This window comes from Mobula birostris, chromosome 23 (assembly GCF_030028105.1).
Source record: "Mobula birostris isolate sMobBir1 chromosome 23, sMobBir1.hap1, whole genome shotgun sequence".
In the NCBI taxonomy this organism is placed as follows: domain Eukaryota; kingdom Metazoa; phylum Chordata; class Chondrichthyes; order Myliobatiformes; family Myliobatidae; genus Mobula; species Mobula birostris.
The window spans coordinates 62,126,120-62,147,459 of record NC_092392.1 but is presented as its reverse complement, the minus strand read 5'-3'; the positions used below and the strand labels follow the sequence as shown (position 1 = coordinate 62,147,459).

At 42.2% G+C, this 21,340-nt stretch overlaps 1 protein-coding gene across 13 annotated transcripts in view; it reads right to left on the bottom strand.

The window, feature by feature from the left end:
- Window positions 1-21,340, bottom strand: part of cfap54 (cilia and flagella associated protein 54) — a 482,407-nt gene that overhangs the window by 293,073 nt on the left and 167,994 nt on the right. For all 13 annotated transcript variants that reach the window (XM_072241335.1, XM_072241340.1, XM_072241339.1 and 10 more), the window contains 2 exons: window positions 2,590-2,709; window positions 1,614-1,760 (listed from right to left, as the gene is read on the bottom strand). In XM_072241335.1, the coding sequence (XP_072097436.1) occupies window positions 1,614-1,760; window positions 2,590-2,709 (267 nt within the window). The remainder of the gene's footprint in view (window positions 1-1,613; window positions 1,761-2,589; window positions 2,710-21,340) is intronic.

Genomic DNA, 21,340 nt, shown 5'->3' with positions numbered 1-21,340 from the left:
CACACTGAACTTTGGAAGACATTTGCATTAGGCACTTGACTATAAAGTCAAAAGCTATAAATTATATCTCTCTCATCCTTGATTACCCATTCATCTTTAACTGCTTTTATTTTGGATCTTGGATTCTAACTGTCTTCCAAACAAGCAATTTTTTAAGCTATTTTCAGATGTGGGTGTCACTTTCTGGAATATCAGTTACTTCCCCCTCTGAAAACAGTAAGGAGTTAACTTTGGAGTGGAATAAACAGTCAATGTTTCAGGCCAAGACAGTTAATCAGGATTAGAAAGGAAGGGAGCAGAAGATAGAATGAGAAAGTTGGGGGAGGGGAATGAGTGCAAGGTGATAGGTGAGAACAGGTGAGGGGGAGTTTGGGTGGGGGATGAAGTTTTGTCCACCACAAAAGGCAAGATCTCCTGGTGTTGGAAGAACATCTCATATTCCATCTGGGTAGCCTCCAACCTGATGGCATGAACATTGATTTCTCCAGCTTCTGGTAATTTCTTCCCTCTTCCTTCCCCTCCCCCCACCCGCTCTTCCTGCTCTCTTTTTCCATTCCTCATTCTGGTTACTCCCTCACCTCTTCTCTTGTCCTCACCTGCCCATCACCTCTCACCAGTTCCTCTCCTCCTTCCCTTTCTTCCATGGTCCACTGTCCTCTCCTATCTGATTCCTTTTTCAGCACTTTACCGCTTCCAGCTATAACTTTGCTTCTCACTTTATTCCCCCTCCCTCTCCCACTCAGGTCTCTCCTCACCTGGTTTCAACTATCACTTGCCAGCTTGTACACCTTCCCCTCCCCACATCTTCTTATTTTGGCTTTTGTCTCCTTCATTTCCAGACCCGATGAAAGGTCTCGGTGCGAAACATCAACTGTTTATTTCCCTTCATAGATGCTACCTGATCTGCTGAGATCCCCCAGCAGTTTTTGTGTGTCGCTCAAGGAGTTAACTTCTAGATATAAACTAGAACAGCAAATTACGTCCATCAAGCCATCTTGAAGTTACATTATTTACTTCCAGATTTACTTAATTAAATGCAAATTTCCTAGCTGACAACATGGTGAGATAATTAGCAGAATTTGTTAATAAAATCTCCTGACCACCATGATATATCAAACTAATCTGCCTCCAGTGAGCTAATTTCCCTTTTTCTCCCTTTATGGAGAATGCAAGTTAAATAGCACTGACCATCTTACGGTCCACAGATATAGAAACAGAATTAGGCCACTGAGCCAATTGAGTCTGCTCTGCCATTCCATCATGGTTGATATATCATCCCTCTGAACCCTATTCTCCTGCCTTCTTCCTGTAACCTTTAACACCCTGATTAACCAAGAACCTATCAGTATCTACTTTAAATATACTCAGTGACTTGGCCTCTGCAGCTGTCCATGGCAATAAATTTCATAGATTCACCACTCTCTGGCAAAGAAATTCCTTCTCATCTCTGTTGAGATTTCAACATATACTTTATCGTTTTCAATCCAAGTTATTAGCCAACTTGCAAAATAACCATATATATTATTCACAAATCATTATCTTTTCAGCAAAATCAGACATTAATTAAAAATTTCACTTTATAACTAAGTAATTTATAACAAAAGAATATTTACATTTAGTTCTTTTACTGGTCCAACATCTTCCACGTTTCCTAGTGCTTTTGGTTCCACAGTAGTGATGTGAAGTGTTGAAAGCAGAATCTGTTTTCCAATTGCTGCGACTTCTACTGCAAGATCGTTCTCTTTCCAACATCGTAATGCCTGTTGATATGAAAATATTATTCAAATGCTTTAAATATTGCAATAATGGGCTTGCCACTGAAAGTTAAGTTGGCTAGGGGTATAAAGTTTATCTCAAAAAATATTGAAAAATTAGTGTGTAATTGAAACTTTCATTTCAAAATCAATAGCAGCAATCTCAGTACAAAATATGGTGGAAAAACATTCTCTTTATACTTTATACTTTATTGTCGCCAAACAATTGGTACTAGAACGTACAATCATCACAGCGATATTTGATTCTGCGCTTCACACTCCCTGGATTATAAGTATTAAATATTAAAAATATTAAAAATAGTTACAATTAGTAAATATTGAAATTTTAAATTATAAATCATAAATAGAAAATAGAAAAATGGGAAGTAAGGTAGTGCAAAAAAACTGAGAGGCAGGTCCGGATATTTGGAGGGTACGGCCCAGATCCGGGTCAGGATCCATTCAGCAGTCTTATCACAGTTGGAAAGAAGCTGTTCCCAAATCTGGCTGTATGAGTCTTCAATCTGACCATACGAGTGTTCCATCATTGGACGCTGAAACCGTGCCAATGACACAGTTTCAACATTTAAAGTACATTACCTCCATGTATTAAAAAGATCACACATATTCACATCTGTGAATACACAAAGAGATATAGGAGTTCGATTACACAGATAGGGAAAGGATATAAAGTAAAGTAAAATATAAAGGATATAAAGACTTAAAGTAAGAAAGACATCGAGGGACTAAATGGCCCTCCACCATTCATATCATTGTGACTGCTAAAAATACAAATTACATTTTCTAAATGCATCGACCAATAAAAGTACTGTACCTTTGCCAAATAATATGTGAGACAACTAATCATGTGCTGCACACTTTCAGTTACTCCACATTGTTTCCTCAGTTTGAGAACACCAACATCTTGCAGGACACACAGGCATTTTGTGAGAACCTGTCATACAATTATTGAAAGCAGTTATTTCTTGTTTCTTTGCATGGGGAATTCCATGAACCACCAAAATTAAGTACACGACAAAAAGGTTTAGAAAGGCATAAGAATTTAACTTCAGGCAACATAGAAACAAAATTCAAATGTGAATACATTGAATTATTGTCTTGCACATTATTGTCTACCTGCACTGCAATTTCTCTCTAAATGTAACACATGATTCTGCATTGATTTATTGTTCACAATGTTCTATCTCAATCTACTGATCTATATGGACGATATTTATCACAATTTATCACAATGTTTTTCACTGTACTTCCACGTATGTGACAATAATAAACCAATTTACCATTTTTTTAAAAAACTGAACATGGCTAGAAACCCTGTGAATTTGATGCTAGCTGAGAAAATAGATAATTCGGGAAATAAACTGAAAATATAATGAAGGGCAAGGAAATTTCATGGTTAAACTGATTGCACTGTAAACGTCTGAGATTATTTAACAAATGGATGACATAAGGTACTGCATGATAGGGTCATGACCCTGGTCAGTGCATATGCAGCAGAATGGGAAGTACACAAATCACACAAAATGCTGGAGGAAATCAGCAGGCCAGGCAGCATCTATGGAAAAGAGTACAGTCAGCGTTTCGGGCCAAGACCCTTCATCAGCACTGGAGAAAAAAAGATGAGGTCAGAATTAGAAGGTGGGGGGAGGGGAGGAAAGAAACACAAGGTGATAGGTGAAACTGGGAGTAGGGGAGGGGTGAAGTAAAGAGCTAGGAAGTTGATTGATGAAAGAGATACAGGTCTGGAGAAGGGGGAATCTAATAGGAGCGGACAGAAGTTCATGGAAGAAAGAAAAAAAGGGAGGACCACCAGAGGGAGGTGATGATCAGGCAAGGAGATAAGGTGAGGGACGGAAAAAGGGATGGGAATGGGGGGAGCCATTACCGGACGTTTGAGAAATTGATGCTCATGACAACAGGTTGGAGGCTACGCAAACGAAATATAGGGTGTTGATCCTCCAACAAGTGTGGCCTCAACACAACAGTGGAGGAGGCCATGGATAGACATATTGGAATGGGAATGGGAAGTGGAATTAAAATAGTTGGCTACTGGGAGATTCAGCTTTTTCTGGCAGACAGAGTGTAGGTGGTCAGCGAAGCAGTCTCCCAATTTACGTCAGGTCTCACCAGTATACAAGAAGCCACACTGAGAGCATTGGATACAGTAGATGACCCCAACAGACTCACAGGTGAAGTGTCGTCTCACCTGAACAGGCTTTTTGGGGCCCTGAATGAAGGAGGTGTAGGAGCAGGTGTAGCACTTTTTCTGCTTGCAAGGATAAGTATCAGGAGGGAGATCAGTGGAGAGGGATTAATGGACACGAGTGTCGCATAGGGAATGATCCCTGTGGAATGCAGAAAGTGGGGGGGAGGGAAAGATGTGCTTGGTGGTGGGATCCCATTGGAGATGACAGAAGTTACAGAGAATAATGTGCTGGACACTGAGGCCAGAGATGTGGTAGGTAAGGACAAGAGGAACCCTAACCCTGGTGGGGTGGCAGGAGGTTAGGATGAGGCATGCACAAAATGGAAGAGGTGTGGCTGAGAGCAGCATTGATGGTGAAGAAAGGCCTCAAAGCTCTCTGTTTTTTTCTGGACACTAGACCCAACTAATTCTACTCCACCACCACCACTCTCCTCTGTCTAGTGGAACCTGTCCTCACTCTCAATAATTTCTCACTTGGCTCCTCCCACTTCCTTCAAACAAAAGGTGTAGCCATGGGTACTCACAAGGGTCCCAGCGATGCCTGCCTTTTTTGCAGCTAAGTGGAACAGTCTACGTTCCAAGCCTACACTGGTGTCACTCTCCCACTTTCCCTATGCTACATCAATGACTGCATTAGTGTTGCTTCCTGCACCAATGCTGAGCTCATCAACTTCATCCACTTTGCCTCCACCTTCCACCCTGCCCTCAAATTTACCTGGTCCATTTCCGACACTTCGCTTCCCTTTCTTGATCTCTCTGTCTCTGTCTCTGGACACAGTTTATCCATTGATGTCTATAACAAACCCACTGACTCTCACAGCTACTTGGACTATACTTTTTCCCAGCCTGTTACTTGTAAAAATGCCATCCCTTCACTCAGTTCCTCCATCTCTGCCGCATCTGCTCTCAGGATGAGGCTTTTCATTCCAAAATGAAGGAAGTGTCCTCCTTCTTCAAAGAAAGGGTCTTCAACATCAACACTGCCCTCAACCGCATCTCTTCAATTTCATGCACATCTACCCTCACCCCCATTCGCCCACTATCCCACCAGGGATAGAGATCCTCTTGTCCTCACCTGCCATCCCACCAGGTCCCGCATCCAGCACATAATTCTACATATCTTTCAGCATCTCCAACAGGATTCCACCACCAAGCACATCTCTCCCTCCCCCCCACCCCACACTTTCTGCATTCCACAGGGATCACTCCCTACGTGACACCTGGGAGTAATGAATTAAGAGTATTATATATGAATGCACGGAGTATAAGAAATAAAGTGGATGAGCTTGAGGCACAGATGGAAATTGGTAAGTATGATGTTGTGGGAATAACAGAGACATGGCTTCAAGTGGACAGGGCCTGGGAAATGAATATTCAAGGGTATACGTCCTATCGAAAGGACAGACTGATGGGTAGAGGGGGTGGGGTGGCTCTGTTGGAGAGAAATGATATTCAGTCCCTTGCGAGGGGGGACATAGCATCAGGAGACATAGAGTCAGTATGGATAGAACTGAGAAATTCTAAGGGTAGAAAGACCCTAATGGGAGTTATCTACAGGCCCCCAAACAGTACTGGATGTAGGGTGTAAAATGAATCAAGAGTTAAAATTGGCATGTCGCAAAGGTAATGCTACAGTTGTTATGGGGGATTTCAACATGCAGGTAGACTGGAGGAATCTCTGGACCCCAAGAAAGGGAGTTTGTGGAGTCCCTCCGAGATGGATTCTTAGAACAGCTTGTACTGGAGCCTACCAGGGAGAATGCAATTCTAGATTTAGTGTTGTGTAATGAACCGGATTTGATCAGGGACCTCGAGGTAAAGAAGCCATTAGGAGGTAGTGACCATAATATGATAAGTTTTAATCTACAATTTGAGAGGGAGAAGGGAAACTCGGAAGTGTCAGTATTACAGTTGAACAAAGGGAACTATGGTGCTATGAGGGAGGAGCTGGCCAAAGTTCAATGGAACAATACCCTAGCTGGGATGACAGTGGAACAACAATGGCAGGTATTTCTGGGAATAATACAGAAGGTGCAGGAACAGTTCATTCCAAAGAGGAAGAAAGATCCTAAGGGGAGTAAGGGGAGGCCGTGGCTGACAAGGGAAGTAATGGACAGTATAAAAATAAAAGAGAAGAAGTATAACATAGCAAAGACGAGTGGGAAGCCGGAGGATTGGGAAACTTTTAAAGAGCAACAGAAGGTAACTAAAAAGGCAATACGTGGGAAAAAAATGAGGTACGAAGATAAACTAGCCAAGAATATAAAGGAGGATAGTAAAAGCTTCTTTAGGTATGTGAAAAGGGAAAAAATAGTGAAGACCAAAATTGGGCCCTTGAAGACAGAAACGGGTGAATTTATTATGGGGAACAAGGAAATGGCAGACGAGTTGAACAGGTACTTTGGATCTGTCTTCACTAGGGAAGACACAAACAATCTCCCAGATATAATAGTGGCCAAAGGATATAGGGTAATGGAAGGCAATTTATATTAGGCAGGAAATGGTGTTGGATAGACTGTTGGGTCTGAAGGCTGATAAGTCCCATCCCAGGATACTTAAGGAGGTGGCTTTAGAAATCGTGGACGCATTGGTTATCATTTTCCAATGTTCTATAGATTCAGGATCAGTTCCTGTGGATTGGAGGGTGGCTAATGTTGTCCCTCTCTTCAAGAAGGGAGGAAGAGAGAAAACAGGGAATTATGGACTGGTTAGCCTGACGTCGGTGGTCGGAAGATGCTGGAGTCAATTATAAAAGATGAAATTACGACACATCTGGATAGCAGAAACAGGATCGGTCCGAGTCAGCATGGATTTATGAAGGGGAAATCGTTCTTGACTAATCTTCTGGAATTTTTTGAGGACGTAACTATGAAAATGGACAAGGGAGAGCCAGTGGATGTAGTGTACCTGGACTTTCAGAAAGCCTTTGATAAAGTCCCACATAGGAGATTAGTGGGCAAAATTAGGGCACATGGTATTGGGGGCAGAGTACTGACATGGATTGAAAATTGACTGGCTGACAGAAAACAAAGAGTAGCAATTAATGGGTCCCTTTCAGAATGGCAGGCGGTCACCAGGGGGTACCGCAGGGTTCAGTGCTGGGACCGCAGCTGTTTACAATATATATTAATGATTTAGATGAGGGAATTAAAAGTAACATTAGCAAATTTGCCGATGACACAAAGCTGGGTGGCAGTGTGAAATGTGAGGAGGATGTTATGAGAATGCAGGGTGACTTGGACAGGCTGGGTGAGTGGGCAGATGCATGGCAGATGCAGTTTAATGTGGATAAATGTGAGCTTATCCACTTTGGTGGTAAGAACAGGAAGGCAGATTATTATCTAAATGGAGTCAAGTTAGGAAAAGGAGAAGTACAACGAGATTTAGGTGTTCTTGTACATCAGTCACTGAAAGCAAGCATGCAAGTACAGCAGGCTGTGAAGAAAGCTAATGGCATGCTGGCCCTCATAACAAGGGGAATTGAGTACAAGAGCAAAGAGGTCCTTCTGCAGCTGTACAGAGCCTTAGTGAGACCACACCCAGAGTACTCTGTGCAGTTTTGGTCTCCAAATTTGAGGAAGGACATTCTTGCTATTGAGGGAGTGCAGCATAGGTTCACAAGGTTAATTCCCGGGATGGCGGGACTGTCATATGTTGAAAGATTGGAGCGACTGGGCTTGTATACTCTGGAATTTAGAAGGCTGAGAGGGGATCTTATTGAAACATTTAAGATTATTAAGGGATTGGACACGCTGGAGGCAGGAAGCATGTTCCCTCTGATGGGTGAGTCCAGAACCAGAGGCCACAGTTTAAGAATAAAGGGTAGGCCATTTAGAATGGAGTTGAGGAAAAACTTTTTCACCCAGAGAGTGGTGGATGTATGGAATGCTCTGCCCCAGAAGGCTGTGGAGACCAAGTCTCTGGATGCTTTCAAGAAAGAGATGGATAGCACTCTTAAAGATAGTGGAATCAAAGGTTATGGGGATAAGGCAGGAACTGGATACTGATTGTGGATGATCAGCCATGATCACAGTGAATGGCGGTGCTGGCTCGAAGGGCCAAATGGCCTACTCCTGCACCTATTGTCTATTGTCTATTGGTGCCATTTCCCCACATAGCCATGAATTCCTTAGTAATTCAAAATTTATTTGTCTAGTATTTAAAAGCCTCTGTAGATTTTACCCCCACAGCTTTTGCAGTAGAGTCTCATCACTCTGTAAGAGAAAATTCCAATATACTGCAGTTATGATGGAGTCCAAAAGCTGGAAATGGGGTAAACGTCAGTTGAGACAGAGTGGTGAAGGCTTGTAATTTGCAGTTTGTTTAATCTCTTACAATTTAATCTTTGAAGTCTCATTACTATTCTGGTAAATGTACAGTATGTTACATTTTCCTGAGTTCATGCCTTCTTTCCTATTCCTGATTTATAATAATAAGGATGTTATTTGTATCACCAATAATGAAGACTGATTTTAAATTGCTAATTCCCTAGACTTACTTTTTACAGGATCAGCTCTTATTTTATTAATTTGCTTTTTAAAAAACTGCAGAAATTCCTATTATCTGTTTTCATATTTCTGGCTACTGTTATCACATTTTTTCCTTGCTCATTAGCCTTCTAGCTTATCACATACTCTATTGTTTTCTTCCTCGTTAGCCTTTTAGTTATTTGTTGTTTTATATACATTCCACAATCTGCCATTCAATTTGCACAATAATATGGTTCTTTGTTCAGTTGAGTACTGACTTTGACTATGAATGATGAATCCTGCCCATCAAGTTTTTATTTCTTATTGTAATATATTTATTCAGTATTGTCTGAAAAGTTCCTTTAAATATCTGTCACTGCATTTTGTCAGGTAGAACATTGGTGCAACAGGTAATGCTTCTGTTTCACAACTCCAGAGACCGGGGATTAATTCTGACTTTGGTGTTATCTGTGCGGAGCTTTCATGTTCTTTCTGTGTGAATTTCCCCCAGATTTCAGCTTCCTCACATGTCACAAAGGCATTTATTTATTATGTTAATTTAATTTACCGGAACTGTAGGTGGCTGGTGGTAAAATGAGTTACAGGGAAACAAATGGAGGAATGGGAATTATGGGATTACTCTGATAGCCAGAATTACCTTCTGCACGGTTGTCAGGAAATATGACTGATTGCTTAGCATAATTCCCCCTTTCACTCTGGCACACAAAATCCCACTCATTTCATGCACACTCATAATTGTCCTTCTTTAAGTTTAAAATGTTGTTCTTAGGTCCATTCTCCTCCTTAAAGACAGAGCAAAGAGGTAAGTTGTACCACAGAGGCAAAATGCTTAAGGGCTAAGAAAGCAGGACAGAGGTGCTGTATTTAAATGCTCACAGCATTCAGAATAAGGTGGACGAACTCGTGGCGCAATTAGAGATTGGTTGATATGACGTGTTTGGCATCATTAAGTCGTGGCTGAAAGCCAGCCACAGTTGGGAGCTTAATATCAAAGGATATACTTTTATTGAAAGGACAGGCAGGAAGGCATAGGCAGTAGTGTGGCTGTGTTTGTAAGAGATAGAACTACATCTTTAGAAAGAGGTGACATAGGGTCAGAGAATGTTGAATCTTCGTGGGTGGAGTTAAGAAACAGCAAAAGTAAAGAAAAACATTATGGGAATCATATATAGGCCCCCAAATAGTAGCCAAGATGTGGGGTTGAGATTGCAAAGGGAGCTGGAAAAGGCATAAATATCACAATTGCAGTGAGGGACTTCAACATGCAAGGGGTTTGGGGAAATCAGGTTGGTGTCAGATCGCAAGAGAGGGAATTTGTTGAATGCCTACAAGATGGCTTTTAAGAGCAGCTTATGCTTCAGCCTACTCAGGAAAAGGCCATTTTAGATTGGATGTTGTGTTATAATCCAGATTTTATTAGCAAACTTCAGGTAAATTATTAGTCAACTTATCGTAAAGGAACCCTTAGGAGGCAGTGATCATAATATAATTGAATTCATACTGCAAGTTGAGAGGGAGAAGCATAAGTCACATGCATCAGTATCACAATGGAATAAAGGGAATTACAGAGGCAAAAGAGAAGAGTTTTCCCAGGTGGATTAGAGGGAGATACTGTTGGGGATAATGGCAGAACAAAGATGGCTGAAGTTTCTGGGAATAGTTCACAAGGCACATGATAGATATATCCCATAAAAGAAGTGGTTCTCAAATGTCCAATAAAAGAAGTGGACTAGGCAACCATGACTGAGAAGGGAAGTTAAAGGCTGCATAAAAGCCAAGGAAAGGGCATATAAGGTAGCAAAAGTGAGTGGGAAGTTGGATGATTGGGAAGGCTGTAAAATCCAAAAAAGGGCAACTAAAAAAGAAGGGAGAAGATAAAATATGAGAGCAAACTAGCCAATAATATAAAGCAGGATATAAAGAATAAAAGGGAGGAGAGAATTGATATTGGACCACTGGAAAATGATGCAAGTGAGGTAGTAATGAGGGACAAAAAAATGGTGGATGAACTTAATAAGTACTTTGCTTCAGTCCTTACTGTGGAAGACACTTGCAGTATGCCAGAGATCCATGAGTGTCAGGGAACGGGAGTGAGTGCTGCTGCTATTACAAAGAAAAAAATGCACAGCAAACAGAAGGGTCTTAAGATGGATAAGTCACCTGGCCCAGATGGAATACATAACAGAGTCCTGAAAGAAGTTGCTGAAGTTATAACGGATAAATTGGTCATGATCTTTTAAGAATCATTTGATTCTGGCATAGTCCCAGAGGACTGGAAAATTGCAAATATCACTCCACTCTTTAAGAAGGAAGGAAGACAAAAAAAAAAGAGGAAATTATAGACCAGTTAGCCTAACCTTGGTGATTGGGAAAGTGTTGGAGTCTATTATTAAGGATGAGGTTTCAGGGTACTTGGAGACTAATGACAAAATAAGTCAAAGTCAGCATGGTTTCTGTAAAGGGACATCTTGCCTGACAAATCTGTTAGAGTTTTACGAGGAAATAACAAGCAGGGTGAACAAAGGAGAGGCAGTGGATGTCATTGATTTGGATTTTCAGAAGGCATTTGATAAAGGTGCCACACATGAGGCTGCTTAGCAAGATAAAATCCTGTGGAGTTACAGGAAATATACTGGCATGGATAGAGGAATGGCAGAGAGTCGAATAAAAGGGGCCTTATCTAGTTGGCTGCCAGTGACTAGTAGTGTTCCTTAGGGGTCAGTATTGGGACCGCTACTTTTCACATTGTTAATGATTTGGATAATTGAATTGATGGCTTTGTGGCAAAGCTTGTGGATGATACGAAGATAGGTGGAGGAGTAGGTAGTGCTGAAGAAGCTATGTGATTGCAGCAGGGCTTAGACAAATTGGAAGAATGGGCAAATAAATGGCTGATGGATTACAGTGTTGGGAAATGTATGATAATGCATTTTGGTAAAAGGAACAATAGTGCAGACTATTATCTAAATAGGGAGAAAGTTCAAACATCAGAGGTGCAAAGGAACATAGGATTCCTCATGCAAGACTCCCAGAAGTTTATTTCACAGGTTGATTCTGTGGTAAAGGCGGCAAATGCAATGTTGGCATTCATTTCAAGGGGAATAAAAAATAAAAACAAGGAGATAATGCTGAAGCTTTATAAGACACTAGTCAGGCCACACTTGGAATATTGTCAACAGTTTTGGGCCCTTTATCTCAGAAAGGATGTGTTGTCATTGGAGAGAGTCTAGAGGAGGTTTATGAGGATTATACCAGAAATGAAGGGGTTATCATATGAGGAGTGTTTGGCAGCTTTGGGTCTGTACTCACTGGAATTTAGAAGAATGCGGGGGGATCTTATTGAAACCTATCGAATGTTGCAAGGTCTAGATAGCGTGGATGAGGAGATGATGTTTCCTCTGGTGGGGGTATCCAGAATTAGAGGGCACAGCATCGAGACTGAGGGGTGACCTTTCAGAACAGAAGTAAGGAGTAATATTTTTAGCAAAAGAGTGGTGAATCTGTGGAATACTCTGCCACAGACTGTGGTGGAAGCCAAGTTCGTGGATATATTCAAAGTGGAAGTTGATAGATTCCTGATTGGTCGGGGCATCATGGAATATGGTGAGAGGGCAGGTGTATGACGTTGAATGAGATCCAGGATCAGCCTTGATGAAATGGTGGAGTTGACTGAATGGCCTAATTTTGCTCTTGCGTCTTATGGTCTTATGATCTAAACAATCTAAATTCAATTATACTATGATTGTTGCTTGCTTGGGACTTGACGTTATGAGGTTGTTAATTCATACCAGCTCATTGCATAATCCTAAATTTAGTTAACTGGTCTAGCTGTCTCATTGGCTCTGAAATGTGCTGTACTAAGAAACTTTCCTGAAAGCTCTCAATGATAACTTTATCCAGACTCCCTTTGATATCTGACTTCCCAGGCTACTTAGGTGAGGTGCTGGGGGATTGGAGGATAGCCAAAGTTGTTCCTCTATTTAAGAAAGGCTCTAAACCTAAATCAGAAAATTATCAGCCATTGAGCCTGACATCAGTTGAGGGGAAGTTATTGGAAGCTATTCTAAGGAACTGGATATATGAGTATTTGGATAGACATAGACTGACTATGGATATTCAGCATAGCTTCATGCGTGGTAGATTGTGTACAACCGATCTTATAGAGTTTTTCAAGGAAGTTACAAGGAAAGTTGATGAAGGAAAGGCAGTGGCCACAGCAAGGCATTTCACAAGGTCCCACAAGGAAGGTAGCTCAAGAGGGTTCAGTCACTCGGCATTCAAGATGAGGTAGTAAATTGATTTAGACATTGGCCTTGTGGGAGAAGCCAGAGAGTGGTAGTAGATGGATGCCTCTCTGACTGGAGGTGTGTGACTTGCAGAGTGCCGCAGGGATCGGTGCTGGGTCCATTGCTGTTTGTCATGTATATCAACAATTTGGATGATAATGTGGTTAACCGGATCAGCAAATTTAAAGATGACACCAAGATTGGGAGAGTCGTGGAATCTGGACAGCTGGAAGAATAGGCTGAAAAATTATAGCTGAAATTTAATGCAAACAAGTGTGAGGTGTTGCACTTCAGTAGAACCAACCACAGTTGATCTTACATAGTGGCAGGCACTGAAGAGTGCGATAGAACAAAGGGATCTAGGAATACAGATCCAAAATTCCTTGAAAGTGGTGTCACAGGTTGATACGGTCATAAAGAAAGCTTTTGGCACATCGGCCTTCATAAGTCAAATACTGAGTACAGGATATGGGATGTTATGTTCAAGTCAAGTCAAGTCAAGTCATTTTTTATTGTCATTTTGACCATAACTGCTGGTACAGTACACAGTAAAAACGAGACAATGTTTTTCAGGACCATGGTGCTACATGAAACAATACAAAAACTACACTGAACTACATAAAATAACACAAAAACTACACTAGACTACAGACCTACCCAAGACTGCATAAAGTGCACAAAATAGTGCAGGCATTACAATAAATAATAAACAAGGTAATAGGCACAGTAGAGCGCAGTAGGTTGGTGTCAGTCCATGCTCTGGGTATTGAGGAGTCTGATGGCTTGGGGGAAGAAACTGTTACATAGTCTGGTCGTGAGAGCCTGAATGCTTTAGTGCCTTTTGCCAGATGGCAGGAGGAAGAAGAGTTTGTATGAGGGGTGCGTGGGGTCCTTCATAATGCTGATTGCTTTACGGATGCAGTGTGTGGTGTAAATGTCTGTAATGGCGGGAAGAGAGACCCCGATGATCTTCTCAGCTGACCTCACTATCCATTGCAGGGTCTTGTGATCCGAGATGGTGCAATTTCCAAACCAGGCTGTGATGCAGCTGCTCAGGATGCTCTCAATACAACTTCTGTAGAATGTGGTGAGGATGGGGGTGGGAGATGGACTTTCCTCAGCCTTCGCAGAAAGTAGAGACGCTGCTGGGCTTTCTTTGCTACACGCTGCTGGGCTTTCTTTGCTATGGAGCTGGCATTGAGGGACCAGGTGAGATTCTCCGCCAGGTGAACACCAAGAGATTTGGTGCTCTTAACGATCTCTACGGAGGAGTTCAGCGGAGAGTGGTCACTCCATGTCCTTCTGAAGTCAACAACCATCTCTTTTGTTTTGTTCACACTCAGAGACAGGTTGTTGACTCGGCACCAGTCCATTAGCCGCTGCACCTCCTCTCTGTATGCTGACTCATCGTTTTTGCTGATGAGACCCACCATGGTCATGTTATCAGCAAACTTGATGATGTGGTTCGAGCTGTGCGTTGCATCATAGTCGTGGGTCAGCAGAGTGAACAGCAGTGGTCTAAGCACACAGCCCTGGGGGGCCTCTGTGCTCAGTGTGATGGTGTTGAAGTTGTATAAGACATTGGTGAGGCCTAATTTGGAGTATTATGTGCAGTTTAGTCACCTGCCCCTACAGGAAAGATGTAAATAAGGTTGAAATTTACAAGGATGTTGCCGGGACCTGAGGACCCAAGTTATAAGGAAAGATTGGATAGGTTAGAACTTAATCTCTTGGAATATAGTAGATTGTGAGGAGATTTGATAGATGTATGCAAAATTATGAGGGGTATAGATAGGGTAACTGCAAGCAGGGTTTTTCCACTGAGGTTGGTTGAGACTACAGCTAGAGGTTAAGGGTGAAATGTGAAAAGTTTAAGGGGAACATGAGGGGAAGCTTTTTCACTCAAAGGGTCGTGAGAGTGTGGAACTATCTGCTAGTGCAAGTGGTGCATGCGAGTCCAATTTCAACATTTAAGAGAAGCCTGGATAGATACATGGATGGTAGGTGCATGGAGGGCTCTGGACCAGGTGCAGGTCGATGGGAGTAGGCAGTTTAAATGGCTTGGCACAGGCTAGGTGGATTGAAAGGCCTGTTTCTGTACTGTACTTTTCTATGATTGTAGGTACAGATTAAAATCCACTATGGTTATTGCCATTTATTTCTGACAAGCTCCCAGTATTTCTTCTTTTATGTTTTTTCTTACAGTATGGTTACCATTTGGAAACCTGTGCACTATTCCCACAAGTGAAATTTTTGTCTTTCATTATTTTTCATCTCCACTCAAACGTATTCAATATCCTACTTTTTTGAACTTTGGTCATCTTTTCCATTGCACTAAGCCATCATTAATTCTTCCTAAACATCATATACCCTTCAATATTCAAGTCCTATCAATGTAATCCTGTAGGTTCTTGGGATCCATATCATGACAAATACTCATTCTGGACTTGGTTGTTAAAAGGGCATAAATCCAAAGTCGGTGAATGGTGTGAAATTCAGAAATTTAGTCATCAAAATATAGCAACATGCATCATTTCAATCTTGAGTGAAGATGAGGAATGAAATTTACAGCAGGAAACTGTAAAGTGATATATGTTGATAATAGGAAAGGCATTATGACCATTTTTAAAAAGAACTTGGAAAATGTGTAACTCAGCTGGTTGATGGTTGGGTTGAGTTGTTCTCTGATCCAGCCCCCAAAAGAGTATAGTAAATCTCCGGAATTTTCAGGAGGTTAGATCATTAGATCTTTATCTGCAATTGGCAGAAAAGAAGAGGCTGCAACCTGCTTACGTGGAAGATGAAGCTTATAACCATATAACCATACAACGATTACAGCACGGAAACAGGCAATCTCAACCCTTCTAGTCCGTGCCGAACTCTTACTCTCACCTAGTCCCACCAACCTGCACTCAGCCCATAACCCTCCATTCCTTTCCTGTCCATATATCTATCCAATTTAACTTTAAACGACAACATCGAACCTGCCTCAACCACTTCTGCTGGAAGCTCATTCCACACAGCTACCACTCTCTGAGTAAAGACGTTCCCCCTCATGTTACCCCTAAACTTTTGCCCTTTAACTCTCAACTCCTGTCCTCTTGTTTGAATCTCCCCCATTCTCAATGAAAAAAGCCTATCCACATCAGCTCTATCAATCCCTCTCATAATTTTAAACACCTCTATCAAGTCCCCCCTCAACCTTCTACGTTCCAAAGAATAAAGACTTAACTTGTTCAACCTTTCTCTGTAACTTAGGAAATGATACCCAGGCAACATTTTAGTAAACCACCTCTGTACTCTCTCAATTTTATTCACATCTTTCCTATAATTCGGTGACCAAAACTGTACTCAATACTCCAAATTTGGCCTCACCAATGCCTTATACAATTTCAACATTACATCCCAACTCCTATACTTGATGCTCTGATTAATAAAGGCCAGCATGCCAAAAGCTTTCTTCACCACCCTATCCACATGAGATTCCACCTTCAAGGAATTAAGTACTGTTATCCCTAGATCCCTCTGTTCTACAGCATTCTTCAATGCCCTACCATTTACCATGTATGTCCTATTTTGATTAGTCCTACCAAAATGTAGCACCTCACATTTTTCAGCATTAAACTCCATCTGCCATCTTTCAGCCCGCTCTCCTAACTGCCCTAAATCTCTCTGCAAGCTTTGAAAACCTATTTCATTATCCACAACACCATCTATTTTAGTATCATCTGCATACTGACTAATCCAATTTACCACCCCATCATCTAGATCATTAATATATATGACAAACAACATTTGACCCAGTACAGATCCCTGAGGCACACCACTACACACCATCCTCCAATCTGACACACCACTACTCTCTGGGGTCTCCCATCTAGCCACTGCTGAATCCATTTTACTACTTCCATATTAATACCTAATGATTGAACCTTCCTAACTAACCTTCCGTGTGGAAACTTGTCAAAGGCCTTACTGAAGTCCATATAGACAACATCCACCGCTTTACCCTCATCAACTTTCCTAGTGACCTCTTCAAAAAATTCAATAAGATTTGTCAAACATGACCTTCCACGCACAAATCCATGTTGACTGCTCCTAATCAGACCCTGTCTATTCAGATAATTATATATACCATCTCTAAGAATACTTTCCATCAATCTACCCACCACTGACGTCAAACTCACAGGCCGATAATTGCCAGGTTTACTCTTAGAACCCTTTTAAACAATGGAACCACATGAGCAATATGCCAATCCTCTGGCACCATCCCCGTTTCTAATGACATTTGAAATATTCTGCCAGAGCCCCTGCTATTTCCACACTAACTTCCCTCAAGATCCTAGGGAGTATCTTGTCCGGACCCGGAGACTTATCCACTTTTATATTCCTTAAAAGCGCCAGTACTTCCTCTTCTTTAATCGTCATACTTTCCATAATTACCCTTCTTGTTTCCTTTACTTTACACAATTCAATATCCTTCTCCTTAGTGAATACCGAAGAAAAGAAATTGTTCAAAATCTCCCCCATTTCTTTTGGCTCCGCACATAGCCGTCCACTCTGATTCTCTAAGGGACCAATTTCATCCCTCACTATCCCTTTGCAACTAAAGTAACTGTAGAAACCCTTTGGATTTATTTTCACCTTACTTGCCAAAGCAGCCTTGTATCTTTTAGCTTTTCTAATTTCTTTCTTAAGATTCTTTTTACATTCTTTATATTCCTCGAGCACCTCATTTACTCCATGCTGCCTATATTTATTGTAGATCTCTCTCTTTTTCCGAACCAAGTTTCCAATATCCCTTGAAAACCATGGCTCTCTCAAACTTTTAACATTCTCTTTCAACCTAACAGGAACATAAAGATGCTGTACCCTCAAAATTTCACTTTTAAATGATCTCCATTTCTCTATTACATCCTTCCCATAAAACAAATTGTCCCAATCCACTCCTTTTAAATCCTTTCACATCTCCTCAAAGTTAGCCCTTCTCCAATCAAAAATCTCAACCCTAGGTCCAGTCCTATCCTTCTCCATAATTATATTGAAACTAATGGTATTGTGATCACTGGACCCGAAGTGCTGCCCAACACATACCTCCGTCACTTACCCTATCTCATTCCCTAACAGGAGATCCAACACTGTCCCTTCTCTAGTTGGTACCTCTATGTATTGCTGCAAAAAACTATCTTGCACACATTTGACAAACTCCAAACTATCCAGCCCTTTTACAGAATGGGCTTCCCAGTCTGTATGTGGAAAATTAAATTCTCCCACAGTCACAACCATGTGCTTACTACAAATATCTGCTATCTCCTTACAAATTTGCTCCTCCAGTTCTCGGTCCCCATTAGGTGGTCTATAATTCCTTACAAATTTGCTCCTCCAGTTCTCGGTCCCCATTAAGTGGTCTATAATACACCCCTATAAGCATTACTACATCTTTCCCATTCCTCAATTCCACCCAAATAGCCTCCCTAGACGAGTCCACTAATCTATCCTGCCAGAGCACCGTTGTTATATTTTCTCTGACAAGCAATGCAACACCTCCACCTCTTGCCCCTCCTATTCTATCACACCTGAAGCAACGAAATCCTGGAATATTTAGTTGCCAATCACACCCCTCCTGCAACCACGTTTCACTAATAGCTACAACATCACATTTTCAGGTATCAATCCATGCTCTAAGCTCATCCACCTTTCTTACAATGCTCCTAGCATTAAAATAGATGCATTTAAGAAACTCTCCACCTCCTACTCTCTGTTTATCCTTCATGGAGCAAACAACTTTGTTATTTTTTTCTTCCTCGTCCCCTACATCTTTGGTCTGAGTGCTCCTGATCTCTGTCCCCTGCCTATCCTCCCTCACACACTGTCTACCTGCTTTCTCTATTTGTGAACTAACCTCCTCTCTCCTAGTCTCCTTAATTTGATTCCCACCCCCCAACCATTCTAGTTTAAAGTCACCTCAGTAGCCCTTGCAAATCTCCCCGCCAAGATATTGGTCCCCCTAGGATTCAAGTGTAACCCGTCCTTTTTGTACAGGTCACACCTGCGCCAAAAGAGTTCCCAATGATCCAAAAACTTGAATCCCTGCCCCCTGCTCCAATCCCTCAGCCACGCATTTGTCCTCCATCTCATTCCATTCCTACTCTCACTGTTGCGAGGCACAGGCAGTAATCCCAAGATTACTACCTTTGTGGTCCTTTTTCTCAACTCCCTAACTCCCTATATTCTCCTTTCAGGACCTCTCCCCATTTCCTACCTATGTCATTGGTACCTATATGTACCACGACCTCTAGCTCCTCCCCCTCCCACTTCAGGATCTCTTGGACGCGATCAGAAACATCCCAGACCCGGGCACCAGGGAGGCAAACTACCATCCGGGTCTCTGGACTGCATCCACAGAATCGTCTATCTGACCCCCTAACTATCGCGTCCCCTATCACTACTGCCCTCCTCTTCCTTTCCCTACCCTTCTGAGCTACAGGGCCGGACTCTGTGCCGGAGGCACGGCCACTGTCGCTTCCCCCAGGTAAGCTGTTCCCCCCCCCCAACAGTACTCAAACAGGAGTACCTATTGTCAAGGGGCACAGCCACTGGGGTACTCTCTATAACCTGACTCTTCCTATTCCCCCTCCTAACCGTGACCCACTTGTCTGCCTCCCATGGTCCTGGTGTGACCACCTGCCTGTAACTCCTCTCTATCAACTCCTCACTCTCCCTGACCAGACGAAGGGCATCGAGCTGCAGCTCCAGTTCCCTAACACGGTCCCTTAGGAGCTGCATCTCGGTGCACCTGGCGCAGATGTGGATGTCTGGGAGGCTGGGAGACTCTACGCCCTCCCACATCCGGCACTGAGAACAACAAGCTGCCCTCACACTCATACTTCCCCTCTCCTCAAATAATAAAAAATGAATACCAAACCTACCTTGCCTCGCTTGTTTTCCCCTAAGCCAGTTGAGCCAAAGCCCTTAAGCCTTCAATCTGCTCCCAGCTCACTCCACTGCCCGCAAAATGACGCTGCCCGCTGTATAAGGCTCTGTTCCTTTTAAATCTTCTGCACTTCACTCCCCGACGTCACATGCCCGCGCAGTCCCGCCTCTCTGAATGCCGATGAAAAAAAATGAAAAATTCAAAATGGCTTCCTCCACACTCCTGCTCCGATTCTCAGACTTCCTTCTCCGAATTAAACCCAAATCAGGATTTCTGTCCTTTTAAATCTTCCGCGCTTCACTCCCCGACATCACACGCCTGTGCGGTCCTGCCTCTCTGAACGCCAATGAAAAAAAAATGAAAAATTCAAAATGGCTTCCTCTGCACTCCCGCTCCGATTCTCCGAATGATGAAATAGTTGAAATAGTGGATGTTGAAATAGTGCATGCCACTGGCAGAAGGGTCACAATGGGATGGAGAATTAAAATGACAAATAACTGGAAGTTCATGGTCATCCTTGAAGACTTGCCTGAACAGACTATTTTGGTACCTTGGAAACGAGGATGTGCAAGGAAGAAGGACCAGATGTTGCATCTTCTGAGGAAAACTCATCGGTGACATGGAAGAGTGTTCTGATGGGAATGGTTCCTTCAAAATGTTGCAAGAGGAGGGAAGGACAATATGTGTCTGGTAACAAAATTTCATTCAAGATGGCTGAATTTTTAATGACTGAAGGCTGATGAGATGGAAATGGGATCTGGGGAATGCTATCCTTGCTCTCTATCAGGGAGGGGATTAAAGAAATGACACAGAAAATAAATGAGGTATAATTGAGGGACATGTCGATTATAGTATAGGGGAATTATGACAAAAGATAAAGGTGGACACCTCAGAAGCACCTGTGTGGAGCACAATGCATGTGGAGGAATGGGAAGAATAGAATGAATTCTATCCAGTAGATAGAATAAACCAAATATAATCAAGGCAGCCATAGAAGGCTATGGAAGAGCTACAATTCTGAGCTAGAGGAAGTGGGTGAAGTTGAAGGAGAATGTATCAGTTGAGGGGAACTGATTTAGTCCTCATTCGTGGCTTGGAATGGAGGGATTGTATATCCAGTGAAAGATGAATCAATTAGGACCAGGAATTAAAAGCTGGAAAAAATGACAGAGGACATCTTATCTCAGAAAGGAACATGCTAGTGTTTGAGAGGGTCCAGAGGGAGTTTGCAAGAATGATCCCAGGAATGAAAGAGTTATCGTATGAGAAGTGTTTGATGGCTCTGGGCCTGTACCTGCTGGAGTTTAGAAGAATGGGGTGGGGGATCTCATTGATATCTAAAAAGCATTGAAATGCTGAAATAAAGTGGACATGGAAAGGATGTTTCCTATAGTGGGGGAGACCAGGACAAGAGGCCACAGCCTCAAAATAGAAGGACATCCCTTTAGAACAGAGGTGAAATGAAATTTCTTTAGATAGAATGTGGTGAATCTGTGGAATTCACTGCCACAGGCGACTGTGGAGTACAAGTCATTTAAAATGGAAGTTAACAGGGGTTTTTAATTAGTAAGGGAGTCAAAGATTACGGGGCAAAGGCAGGAGATAGGAGTTGAGGGGGATAAAAAAAATCAGTCTTGATGGAATGGTGG